Source organism: Anthonomus grandis, chromosome 7, assembly GCF_022605725.1.
Source record: "Anthonomus grandis grandis chromosome 7, icAntGran1.3, whole genome shotgun sequence".
In the NCBI taxonomy this organism is placed as follows: Eukaryota; Metazoa; Arthropoda; class Insecta; order Coleoptera; family Curculionidae; genus Anthonomus; species Anthonomus grandis.
The window spans coordinates 4463769-4478244 of NC_065552.1; the positions used below are offsets into that span (position 1 = coordinate 4463769).

The window sequence follows — 14476 nt, forward strand, 5'->3', positions numbered from 1 at the left end:
CAATATAACAATGAAAGTGATTTTTCGTGATTTGCAAATCTTGCAGATTTTCATCAGTTCTTCTATAAATTGATCAAAAAAAGGAATTGCAACTGTGATTCGAAAATATTCCTCTGCAGTAGCTACCATGGCATTAGAACGATTCTGCTGTCGTGAAACTATTCTAGGTATTTTTATGCATTCTTCATCATCTATAGACTTTATAATAGCTTCAGATTTTTTACAAATATTTTTGAATTCTTGATCTATATTCAGTCTCATATTCCTGACCTGACTAATAACAGTATTCACATGCTCAACAGCGCTAAATAGATCAAAATCCACAGTCTGGATAATTCTGCATAACGGTAGAGTAAAAGCAAATAAAGTGGACGCTGTTAACATACTGATAATAAACTCACTGGTCATAATAGCTCGAAGGAGCTGCAAAGCTTTTGAAGAAGTTTCGATGTTCGATGTCTCTTACTTGTTTTAGTTCTTCTAATGTTTCAATAATGGGTTTAAAAACTTCAGTAAACCTAATTAGTCCATCATGATTTTCCACCCACCGAGTTTCACACATGGATGTTAACTTACTCCATTTACTATTTGGAACATGTTCTTTAATTTTATTTCTAATATCTCAGTGCGCATAGCTGATATTTTTATAAAATTTGCAATAGATTTTATTGTTCCAATACAATTTCTGATACTCAGAACCTTACAGGAATGGGCAAGAGCTAAATTTAAAGAATGAGCACTACAGTGCATATATATTGCTGCTGGATATTTTTCTCTAATTATAGCCTGGACGCCTTTAAAACTTTAAAAAGTAAATTAAAATAAAAAGAGTTATAGTTACCAGTCGTTTCAATTTTATTTTACGTTATAAGATTTTCGGGGGGGGGGGGGGTTTGAACCCCCAAAACCCCCTCCTAGATACGGCCCTGTAACAAAACATGCGATTCTGAGTTTGCGACAATATATTTAATTTAAAAAAAAAACAATTCCAGTAAAACTCACTTTATTCTGCGGCTAACAAAACGAATTCTCTATAAACGTTATTGCACACTCTTAAACCTTGACCTAATCTAAAATATAATTTGCCTAACTACAACTCAATATCATTATAAAGTATGTCGGAGATTATTTACAAACAGAAGTAAACGTGCCACCTTTAAAACTACAAATTGTGAGACCATAATATAAATAAAAACGTACTCTGAACACATCCAGTCAGTAAAAAGTTATTTTTGTATAATAATCTTAGACTACGATACAGGCACTGTTTTACAATGATTTTTGTTTTACAGCATAAAAACGTATCACGATTTAAATCTAAATAGATTGATCACAATATATTATGTTCGTTTTTTTTTTAACTAGAACACTCCACATTTTTTACACAAATACAGAGTGAATCAAATGAACTCAGTATTACCGATGAAACATCGAGAAGTTTTTTCCCACGTAATCTAAAGTTATTTAACTCACTCTTGGTACTCGGTAGTATTTGCATTTGGAACACCCTGTATTCCCACTTTGAAAGTTTCTTTTCTTAAACTTTTACCATAAATAATCACTTAAACTTTTGCTATTGGTCCAATCACCAGCTTATCGAGATTGATGTTCATCAGTCCGTTTTCGATTTGTTTCATGTGCACCTCGACGGACCGTTGGAATACTTGCTGGTTCTGGGGACTCAGTTTACGTTTAATGTTTTGGACTGTACCTAAAACAAACAGAAAAAAAACGATAAAAAGGTATACGCAATATTGTTAAAAAGTATGGAAAATTCTTATTTGTAAATCGTCAGACCTGGAACACATAAGGAATAACTGAGGCAATGACTAAATGCCTGGAATAAAAGAAAAAATCACTCTTTTAGTGGATATAAGATGTGGTTCGAGGCATCATTGTTCAGATTATCTAAAAAATGGCTTAAAATACCAGAAGTTCAAAATGAGTAATAATAAGTAAGTAATTTATTCAAAATAAGCAAGTAATTTATATGAAAAATTCGCCTGGAATAAAATTTAAAAATTTAAATAGGATATCTCGAAGAAGTGGCCTTAAATACAAAAAAAAACACATTTAAAATGCATGGAAAATTGAAATGTTGAATACAAATTAAATTAAGGATCTGGAATAAAATTCAAAACGCAGACGATACCAGGATTGTCAAGTACTTTAAACGCCTGGAATAAATTAACAATTTACTCTAAATAATACAACCGCTAGCTAAGATCCTGTGTTTTTGAGAGCTCCCCGCAATATTACAATTGATAATGTTTTTTTAGTCCATTCTAAGCATGTTTTGGTTTGTTACCTCTCAAGATTCTGGCACATTAAGTTTTTCCAACATTTCAATGCATTTTATATGGACGTTTTTAATCTGATGCATTAAAATTGCATGTTATGTGCTTTAAATTTAATTGGGGCCGTAGTTTAAATTCTAAATAAGTTTGTAAATGATCCTAATAGTATTTAAAAAACATTTTGTGCATTTTAAGTGAGGGTGTGCAGTGTAATGCGAAACGTAAGCCGAAATATGCAAAAACTACAGACCAAATTTCTATACATATTATTATGCTTAGAGTTTAACATCTAAATTTTTATTTAACGTGTTAAATTGATATATTATGTTTAAAATATATTTTAACATTAAATTTTTACTTCGTCTAATAACTTAACTGCGCCTATGACCTGACTTTTGTTTCTTTAACTCCCGAACATGCAAACAAGTGCTGCAACGTTTACAATTCGAAGCATTTTTTAAAGAATATGACTCATCTAATTACGAAGAACAAATAATTTCTATTCAAAACTTACAAGACACATTTCTTGAAAAAAATTTGGAAGAAGCACATGCTATTAATGAAAAATTTAAAGGGACCACAAAAAAATTCTTAGTAGATTTTAAAACTTTATTCTTAAAAGATGCGATGAATTCAATCTTTTTAATTACTGGAATAATGTTTTAGTTTTAATAGGATTGGTACGCAATTTAATTTGAGCAGATCGCATGGCAGACTGGAATTTACTTACAGTCCAAGGAAAAAAGTTTTGGGGCTCTACTGAAAATAAAATTCGACTACAATCCTTTCTGCGTTTATTTATTTTAAAAAATGGTTACTAATTCTGGCTTGGCGTTCAACTGGTTTGTAGTGCTACAAATACCGAAGCGTTTCAATCAACATCATCTTCTTCTGATTTGTTAAAAATGTTGAAAAAAAGAGAGATTACGGAAGCTGATATGAGAATAATGATTCACATAGCTCAGGCAGCACGTGAAAATCATAAGAAAATATGTATTTTGTCATCTGATACTGACATTATAATCATGACATTATATCACTTTAGAAAATTTGAATCTGTTGGATTAAAGGTAAAGATTTTATCGACACTATTGGTTTTAAATATTAAATTTAATCTCTATCAGGAACTATGGATAAAAGCAGGAATATAGGGGCTATAAAACGAGACATCGCAATACATATTATGGCATTGCGTTGTGGCACAGAAACCTGTTTGGTACTTCCTGCACTTTACCACTTGACTGGAGCGGATTATACGAGCAAAGTTGGCACAAAACGTGCTGCTTTTCAAGCCGAACCAGAAAAGTATCTTTTGAACTTTCCACAAGGTATAATAATATATAACCACTATAATCCATAAAATTATACCACTTATTTATTTTGTTTTTAGATTTAACCAAAAGTGAAATTGAAAGCTCTGTTCGGCTTGCAGAAGAGTTTTTGGTAAAAGTATACCGCAAGGACAGTTAATGTAAACATTTTAATGAACTGAGATAGTAAATCACCAAAAAAATGTTTCTTTAGAAAAGTTACCCCCAACTAGTGCAAATATTAGATTTCATATTTTAAGAGCTTTTTTTATTGTTTATAATCAAAACTTTTGTTTAAATATATTGGAACATACCACTTTGCTTGATCCACTTGGTTTTGGATACAAGATCGAGAATGGTTGCCTCTTACCAAAATCAGTAACTAACCTTTTTCCCCCGAGTGACGATCTTTTACCAAGCTGCAATTGCACGAAATGTTCGCGGCAAAATAGTTGCCGTTGTAGGGCTGCTGGGTTAGAGTGTTGTTCATTTTGTTATTGTAAAGGAGGAATAAACCAGTGTAAAAATCCGTACAATAAATAAATAAAGGTAAAAAGTATATTGTGTTCAAATTATTTTAACTGCAATTATTTTTCTAAAATTTGGGCCACCCTGTATCATTAAATTTGTTTTGCTATATATTATTGTCCACTCTATTTTACAATTATAAGACACATTAAAAGTTATATCGCAACTAAAAACTTAATGTGCCAAATTTGGGCGTGGTAACAAACCGATTCGTAATAAGTACTCATATCACAACAATATTCTGCAAAAACATTGCGGGGAGCTCTCAAAAACACAGGATCTTAGCTAGCGTATGGACTAAAAACTGTTTAGAATTCTTAACGTTTATTTAACTTCGTAGAATGGATTATCCGGTTCGATTAGACCTGACTTATTAAAATTAAGATATCTCATAAACGGATTCTCAGGCCGACATTTACCAAGAATACTTTTTTTACAAGAAAAGATTGTATAATTAGAGTTATTTACTAGAACTTTGTTATACAGGGGTACAAAAAAGTGTTGGTATTTTTAACACATGCAACCTACTACAGGTGGCGCCCTCTGCAAGGTATAGCGAATCCGTGAACGGATTTCAATTTCTCGATTCAAAAAACCTCCTCACACCAAATTTTAAAAAATGGCATAACGAAAGTCGCATTATTTTGGTCCACCCTATATGTGGCCGGTGGATTGGCCTCATTTTTCCGGACACCCTGTAGATTCATCAGTAATCATTCAAATAGTAGGCGATGTATAAGTAAACAACGCCTAAAATCCGATCTTCCTGTTATCTCTATGTTTAAATGTTTAAAGGAAAAAACAATTGAACTTTAAAAAATAACAAACGTATGAGTGAACAAGAGTGAACCAAATATACTAATAATAAAATTTAGCCTAACCCTTATTTTAATACTATTAAAAAACTAGATAAAACTGAATTCTGTTATAGCTAAAAATGTACTCAAAAAGAGATAATCACTGCATATTTAAAACAATTATAAAACCGTGACAAATACCCAAAATTACCCAGTGTTGACCTAATAATATGCAAAATCGTCCGCAATATCCTGATTATTAAGACCACTTAACAAAAAAAAAATTATAATACTAATAAACCAATCCTATTATTAAATGTTTTCAATCTCTAAAACTAATAATTTTAAGTGTTTTTGCGACAAGAGAGTAGGCTGCATAACTTTTATTATAAAATGGTAAAAAGAACGGTCTATTTTTCGTAAAACTTCTGAACAGAATATTGAAAGATATTGTTTCAAGAATTTCAGCGCAGAATATTTGACCATTAACTAGTTTATATAAATCGACCAAATCAGCATAAACTCTTCTCTGTCTGAATATTATACGCTTCGAGGATCATCATTGGGAATTCCCATATCAAGTTTGTATAAGCAAAACCTGATACATTTATTTTCGACTCTTTCCAGATTGTTGACACAAGTAGAACCATATATAACTTTTAACAGGTCTCGATAGAGAATAAAACATTTTTGAGGTCTCTAGCAAAACTCAAAAAGTAATTGTTCCTAAACCAATAATTATTAAAAACATTCACGAAAATGATGAAAAGTAAAGGTGAACAATGTGGAACACAAGAACTGACACTCAATGTCTTGCATTGCCGTTCTTTAACCGTGGAGTTCTATCCGACGAAATGACCTCAAACTGTCCTACATAAAATTGGAAAAACCAAAAACATCCAGCTTCCTGAGTATGAACACCATGATCGGCCATATCGAATGCCTTGGAGAAGTCTGCGTATATGGCATCCACCTGAATCCTCCCTTCCAAGACAATCAACAAACTTCGCTGAAATACCAACAAGTCTTTCAATGTAGACTTACCCGTCCTATATTGCTGACTAATTCATTGCTCTTCGTTATAAAAATATAATTGGTCATGAATTAGACTAGCTAAGAGTTTTCGAATGGCAGATTGTAGGAAAATAGGAGTATTTCTCTTTATCAGGAAGTAATTTAGCACACTATCGCATCGGAGCCCAAACTAAGTTTAGCTGGTTTAACTGGATTTGGAATGGTCACATGTTAATTGCAATCACTGATTGAATTATTATTCTGAAATTGGGTAAATCCTTCCTTTATTTGATCCCATCCCTATCTCTATAATACATTAAATTTGGTAATCTATTTGAGACTCTTTTACTATTTATGCTATACCAAAAGGAGAGCAGCTGAAATCTATCTTCTATTTGAAATACAGTTATTGTAACAAGTATTACATCTTTATTTTTATGTATTTATTTAACGGTATCCACATAAAATAACACAAAAAATACTAATAATAATACAACTTAAGCTAGATTATAATAGTAAGACATAAATCAATCAAAGTTACAAATTAATTTAAAGAAACCTGTAAAAGTAACGAGTCACTAATTAATTAATTAATTTAAGAGAACTCCAAAAACTGCTAAAAGAAACGTGCAAGTCAAGACTATACCTATCGAAAGAACGTTGCATTCTAGTTATAGGATTATGCTGTCCATAAGAACTACCATCAAAATCTACATAGAAGATTTTTTCAGTCTAGTCAATTTTTGCGCCCGAAAATTCAGCCTATTTAAAAGATAATCACAATCAGTCATGCCAGATATTAATTTAAAAATAAAACACAAGTCTGAATTATTACGCCTTAACTCAAGTGAGTCCAAACAGAGAACTGAAATGACCGACTTGTAATCAGTATGACCATTAGCTAATGGAACCTTAAGTTTAAAAGAACAATTTCTTAAGAATTTATTTTGGACTTCTCAATATTTTCAATATGCGATTTATAAAATAGAGAACATACGGGAGAACATACGGGACTAGCATACTTCAAACCAGAACGGACTAACGAACAGTACAGAACTTTATAGACAGAGCATGAGAAGTCTTGACTGCATCTAGTCATAAATCCTAGATTTCTATACGCTTTCTGAACTAACTTTTCAGCATGAGACAAAAATGTCAACTTAGAATCGAAAATTACTCCGAGATCCCTAACTTCCGTTACCCTTTTTAAAATAGTGGAACCTATACTATAATCAAACAATGTAAGAAGCAAATTTTTCAGATTGCGAATTCTTCCAAAAGTTATTGAATAACACTTCGGAACATTTAAATCTAAACCATTAAGCTTGCACCATTCATAGAGATTATGCAAGTCATCCTGTAACAATTGACATTGAACATTAGAATCAATAGACAAAAACAATTTCAAATCATCAGACTTAAGGCCAATTAGTTTGTTGTGCGTGGTTTCTAAAATTTTTGAAAAGATAATATAACATCAAATTTTCGAATTTTTGCAAAAAAATAATCTTTTCTATAAATAGAAACGTATCATCCATTTTTCTCTAAGAGACCAAACGAAAACAAAAACAAAAGTAAGGACACAAAGTCACGGTCTCATCCAATCTATATAATTTCTTAAAAAGGCTTAAAAGCTACACGTGTTTCGCTCCTGTCGGAGCATCATCAGGCCTAAAAAATACATTAAGATATTTTTCAAAAAGAACGCTTATAAAACTCATTACCTAGACCTACACAGATCACATTACAACTAACAACAAAAGAAAAGCTAGGTTAAGTTAACAATTCCCACCATAGTTAAAAATGTATGCTTAAAAAATAAAAAAGTAAAAATTTAAAATGTCACCAGTGGGGAACGATCCCGCAACCTTTAGATTCACAGGCGCGCGTCTAACCCATAGGCCACCAAGTAACATGATAAAACATGGGGAACACTCCGAACTATGCTATTAAGTGTGAATATCAGTAAACATCTTAACAATAAAAACTAAAAATATCTAACATCGAAAAAGAAAAGACTTTTTTTTTAAGACAGGTTGTTATAAATGAGGTGAGGTTCAAACGTGAAAATATCGTTCACACACACAAGGACAGGGCTCTTCTTAGCTTTAGTTATTTCCATCTTTTCTAACAAGTCCAGTTTTTTTCCTTTTGAGCACTCATGCAAAATATCCGCTCCCTGAGTTAAAGAAAAACCATGTGAGGAGGCCAATAAATGATTCGCAAACGCCGATTTAGTTTCGATCATGTCAGTATCCCTATACCTGTCCACCAAACTTGTATGTTCCTTTATTCTGGTGGAAATTTTTCTCCCCGATTGCCCTATGTAAATGGCATTACAGTCACTACATCTTAATGAATATACCCCTGATTTTGAAAAGAAATCTGCCTTATCTATTGTACTAACTAGCTGACTTTTTAAACTGTTTGTAGTTTTGAAAGCAATTGTAAGATTTGTAGACTTAAAAAACTTTGCAAGCTGCAAAGAAATATTACCAAAAAAGGACATTGATCTAAAAAGGTGACTATTTTCATTATTAAGATGGATTAAGTTGTAAGTAAGTTTGTATTTATTAAAGAATTTAGAATAAAGGCGATTAATTATATCAAGTGGAAAACCATTGTTAAAAGCAATATGTTTAATTATATTTAGTTCATCAAGAAAAGCTTCTCTAGAAAGGGGGATGTTGAAAAGGCGATAGAAAAGGGAATTAAAAGAGGCAAATTTGTAGGAATAAGGGGAGTTTGAGGAGTATTGGATGACATTATCCGTAGTGGTGGGTTTGCGGTAGATCTGAAATTCAAGTTTGTTGGTATTTTTTGAAATAAGAACATCAAGAAAAGGTAACTTTCCATCTCTTTCTTCTTCAATGGTAAACGAGATATTTGCGTGAAGAGAGTTTATAGAAATAAGGAAATCCGCCAATTCCAGATCATTTCCATTCCATACCACAAAAATATCGTCCACGTATCTCCTATATACAGTGAGAAAAGCACCAAACTTCCCATTGACAATCTTTTTCTCCAAATGGTGCATAAAAATCTCACTGAGAAGAGGAGAGAGGCAAGACCCCATTGCCAGTCCAGTAACTTGTCTAAAAAACCTGTTGTTGAAAACGAAAAAATTCTGATCAAGTACTAGCTTAAGGAGTGTTAAATGATCATCAACAATAAATCTGTCAAGCGGTGACTTAAGCAAAAGGGACCTGACTAGATCAAGGCAATCACCAGGTGGAATGCTTAGAAATAAGTTCTTAACGTCGAGAGAAATTAGTTTTGAACCCTCTGGTATGCAGATATTTTTTAAAAAATTTGTCAACTCTACTGAATTTTTTGTGGAATATGGTATTTCTGCTGGATGTTTTGGATGAAATTATCCAGTCAATAGATAAAGGAGAACAATGTGCCCTGGTGTTACTTGACTACAGCAAGGCCTTTGACACGCTGGATCCAGAACTTATGTGTGCCAAGTTACAATATTATGGATTTAACGACCAAACCATAAAACTTTTAAGAGGTTATTTAACACAAAGATCTCAGCGAGTGATTATTAACCAGAAGTTGCTGATGATAGTCAGATTCAGTTTTCTTTTGAGAAGGAAGGCTGTTTTGAAGCTGAAAGACAAATCAACCAATGCTTAGATCAAATTCATGCTTATTCAAATAAAAATGGTCTAAAATTGAATCCAAAGAAGTCAGTGGTGCTGTTTTTTGGTAACAAGAGGGATTATGTATTGTCCAACGTAAACGTAAAAATGATGGGCGAGGGAGTACTAAACTTGGGCATCATTCTAAATAGCAATTTGCGATTTAAATCGCATGTTGCTAAAATATGCCAAAAAGCGTACCATGCGCTGAGAAATCTTTATAAAAGCAAACATTTGATCAATTTTGCACTTAAAAAAATACTTTGTGAATCACTGGTGCTCTCTCATACCAATTATGGCAACTATGTTTACGGACCTTTAATTGATTGTGGGACAAAGTTTAAATTGCAAAAGATACAGAATTCTTGTGCACGATTAATTTTCAATTTAAGAATCAGGGATCACATAAGTCACAAAATAAAAGAACTACAGTGGCTTAATATCGAAAAACGACAAAAGTTGCATTTTGCTTCCTTTCTAAATAATCTCATAACAACACAAACACCTCAGTATTTAATAGACAAACTATCATATTATTATAGAACTTCTGTACACAACTTAAATACACGGTACAGAAATCGACTGGAAATACCAAAATACCAAACAAGCCTTTTCAGAGGTTGTTTTAGCTACCAGGCCAGCAAACTTTTAAATGAAATACCATCCAGCTTGATAGGTTTGCAAAGACAAGCTTTTAAAAAAAGTACAGACAGACTTTATTAGATTAATAACAATGCTTTTTTTTACATGATTTTTTTTCCATCTTATTGCTTATTTCTTGTGTCTTTTAATTAGATATTACATATTGAACTTCTTGCCGATTACTGTTTTGTATGCATGGATTATTGTTATTTGTTATAATTTATGGTTTAGTTCGTTAAATTCATAATTTAATTTTTTATGATTTCATTATTTTGGATTTACCTATATATTTTTTTCTGTTTTTCTTTATAATTATTAAGATTGTGAATTTAGATACAGTGGTAATCTTTTATATTTTTGTATTTCAAACATTATCTATTATGTATACTGATCATTTATGTACTCGGTTAAAAGCAGCATTGCTGAAATTCGCCGAGTCAAAAATAAAGTCCTTTTTATTTATTTATTTATTTAAATAATAAAAATACACAATTTCTTACAAATAATCCTATATCATTAACAAAGATTGTAAAAAGCAACGGACCCACATGTGACCCCTGAGGAACGCCAGATGGCACAGAAAAGCTGCTAGATAAAGATAAGAAGTTATTAAGCCGTATACATTGCGATCTACCCAGTAGATAGTCCCTTAGCCAACAAATAACATTTGATCCAAAACCCAAAGCTTGGAGCTTTGCCAGTAGAAGCGCATGATTAACTCTGTCGAACGCCTTCGAAAAATCCGTATAAACAGCATCAACTCGTGAACCCTTACCAAAAGCATTAAACAAATAATCTTCATAACATATTAAGTTAGTAACAGTGGAACGACCTTTTTGAAAACCATGTTGGCTGTTAATAGTAAGGCTTTTACATTGCCATGACAATTGCTTGGTTACAAGTTTAGGCAAGGTTGACTGTCTACAAACTCCCCGATAATTACTGACATCACTAGTATGACCAGACTTAAATATAGGCGTAATATACGAATTCTTCCAAAAAGAAGGAAATACTCCCGACTTTAAAGACAGATTGAATAAAGTGCAAATAGGCTTCGACAGAATACATACACATTCACGAAGTAGCAAGCTGGGTATGCCATCCGGTCCCGCAGAAGTCTTGCTCTGTAAGCCAAGAATCTCGTCAAAAACCTCTACTAAAGATAACCCTACAAATTTTACATCGAATTGATCCACAAGCCCTGTCATGTAATATTCAGGTATTTGAAATGCTTTATCAGAATATACGTTTGACAGATATTTGGCAAATAAATTAACAGTATCACCACCCTCATCACTAGTTTCGTCATTAAAAAACATGTGTTTAGGAATAATATTTGACTTTTTAACATTGCTTACATGTTTCCAGAATAACCCAGGATTTAACAATAGATTATTCTCGGTACGAGAAATATAATCGCGGTAACACTGACCGCTCAACACATCCGCACATCTTGCTCTGAGATTTTCATAATCAACCACTCTATTACTGGACTGATACCACTTGTCGCCCACTTTCATTTGCTTCACCAAAGATCTTAACGCAGCCGAGAACCACACAGGAAACTGGGAGATTCTGTATCTTTTTAGCGGATAAAAAGAGCCAGAGAAGTATGATAAAATTCTGACACTAGAATATTTACGTCAGATGAGTTTAGAACAGAAACCCAGTCAACTCCACATAAATAATTATCAATCCTGTTATAATCAGCCTTAAAATCACAGTAAAACTCGTTATACTCCATTTAAGGGGACATAATGATGAAGAACAACATTCAAGATCTAACAGTGTTGAGATAGTTGGCGTCCCTGAACTAAGGGATGAAAATGTAATCTCTACAGTCGTTTTGATGGTGAAGATTGCCAGAGCCTTAAACGTCAATATTGGGGAGGATCACATAGATCACTGCTATCGTATAGGGGAGGTCCAGAAAGAAAAACATGAACCTCGTTCCAAGTATGTGAAGTTTATTTCAAAGATTAAAAAGGAACAGTTTCTTGGTGCTAAAAAAGTGAGACGGGATCTTTGTGTGGGCAATATATGTGAGGGTGTGCAGGGGGTTCACGCGAAAAAGCCCGTGTACATCAACGAATCTCTAACAAAGTCTAATCGTGCGTTGTTTAAGAAGTGTCGTGACTATAAAAGGAAAGAAAACATAAAATACTTGTGGGTGAGGGATGGAAAAATTTGTATGCGAAAAAATGACACTTCGAAGAAGTTTGTAATATATACAGAAAATTCATTGATTGATGTTAACTGAAAATGAAGGTAAATATTTAAAAGTTTACTATCAAAACTGTCAAGGTCTTAATTCTAAGTTATTTAATCTTAGGCTATCAATCTCTTCTTCAGATTATGATGTTATTGTCTTGACGGAGACTTGGATCCAGCCATCTATCTATGACCGCGAGTTTATCGATCAAAGATATATAGTTTATCGAAAAGATCGTGACCTAATTCGATCAGGTAAAGGAACGGGAGGGGGAACCCTGGTCGCCGTCAAGACAGAAATATCATCCCAACAGTTACCCATATCGTGCAATAATAGTAACATAGAGGATATCTGGATTAAATTATGTTTTTCTTCTCAAAACTTGTATTTATGTAGTACTTATATACCTCCAAGGATATCATATGACACTTATAGTGAATTTTTTGATACTGCAGAAAGGTATCTACAAGGCCAAAATAATAAAATTCTTATTTTAGGGGACTTTAATATACCCACTTTAGTAGATGTAGAAAATAGGAATATTTTTAATAACATAGAAAGTAGATATTTACAAATGATAAACCTGTTAGACTTGCGACAACATAATAAAATTCTTAACGATAGAAATAGGGTTCTTGATCTTGTTCTGAGCAATTTTTCTTTAATTTTAAACAGAAACAACTCTCCTTTTATAAGGGAATATCCGGATCATCCCACTTTGTTTTGCAAGCTTGAATTTAGCAATACTTCTAACAAAAAAACTTTTAATAGCCAATATAACTATAAAAAGGCAGACTTTTTAAAACTTTACAGATTGCTTAAAAATGTTAACTGGGATGATCTAAAAAGCAGTTCTGATGTGAACCAAGTAACAAATATTTTTTACAAAAAAATATATGATATTTTGGATAAATGTGTACCAATGGCACGTGAATGTAAAGAGCATTACCTACCGTGGTTTACTAAAGAAATAATTTTAAATTTAAAGAGAAAGGAAAGATTGAGAAAAAAATACAAAAAATCTAATAGTCTCGCAGATAGAGCAAATTTCATTTATATCAGAAGTAAAGTAAAAAGTGACATTAAAATTGCATATAAAAAATACATAGAGGAGGTAGAAACAAAAATAGCTAGCGACCCTAGTAACTTCTGGAGGTACACAAGTTCAACAAAGTCAGGTACTTGTTCATCCAATACACCAATGTTATACAGAGACCAGGAAATAATCGAGAACAGGGATATCGCTGACGCTTTTGCCTCGCATTTTTCTAGTATTGTTCAATCAGATCCCTCTGGCTGGATTTTACTCCGGCGGTTCCTCTGACAAATGCGACTTTGTTTGTAAAGGGTATTATTGTGGAAGATATTAAGGTCGCTGTAAAAAAATTAAAACCTAAAAAATCGATCGGGCCAGATAAGATACCACCCTATATCTTTAAAGCATGTATTGATCTTCTAATTGAGCCCTTATTAATAATATTTAACCTAATATTGAAAAAAAAAATGTATTCAGATTTATGGAAAACCTCAAAAATAGCTCCTATATTTAAAAGTGGTGACAAGGCTGATATTTCAAATTATAGACCTGTAGCATTAATTTGTTGTCCAAGCAAAATTTTTGAATCAATATTATACAACAAAATTTATAATCATATAATCGGTGTTGTCACTGAAAAACAGCACGGTTTTATGAATAAGAGGTCAACAGCCACAAATTTAACCACATTTTTGCAGAAGCTGAATGGCGTGGTTGACTCTAACGGACAGGTAGATGTTATATATACCGATTTTTCTAAAGCGTTCGATAGAGTCAACCACGACATTTTGTTAAGAAAGCTAGATTGGTTTGGCTTATCGCACGATCTTCTGCAGTTGCTTGCTTCATTCTTGCAATCAAGGATACAGTATGTAGTATATAGAGGGTGTACATCTCGAAGTTTTGTCGCTTTGTCGGGGGTGCCTCAGGGGTCTAACCTGGGGCCATTGCTTTTTTTATGTCTTATCAACGATCTACCATTGTGCTTAAAAT

The 14476-nt window shown here is 32.7% G+C and overlaps 1 protein-coding gene and 1 long non-coding RNA gene across 3 annotated transcripts in view; one reads left to right on the plus strand and one right to left on the minus strand.

Annotated features, from left to right (window-relative positions):
• Positions 1-986: 986 nt before the first annotated feature.
• Positions 987-14476, minus strand: part of LOC126738423 (protein lin-9 homolog) — a 37939-nt gene continuing 24449 nt past the window's right edge. For both annotated transcript variants that reach the window (XM_050443757.1, XM_050443756.1), the window contains exon 9: positions 987-1711. In XM_050443757.1, the coding sequence (XP_050299714.1) occupies positions 1563-1711 (149 nt within the window). In that variant the 3' untranslated portion in view covers positions 987-1562. The remainder of the gene's footprint in view (positions 1712-14476) is intronic.
• On the plus strand, positions 2967-4251 carry LOC126738424 (uncharacterized). The gene is made up of 3 exons (XR_007661333.1): positions 2967-3367; positions 3422-3625; positions 3688-4251. It is a non-coding gene; the product is annotated as an uncharacterized LOC126738424 (long non-coding RNA).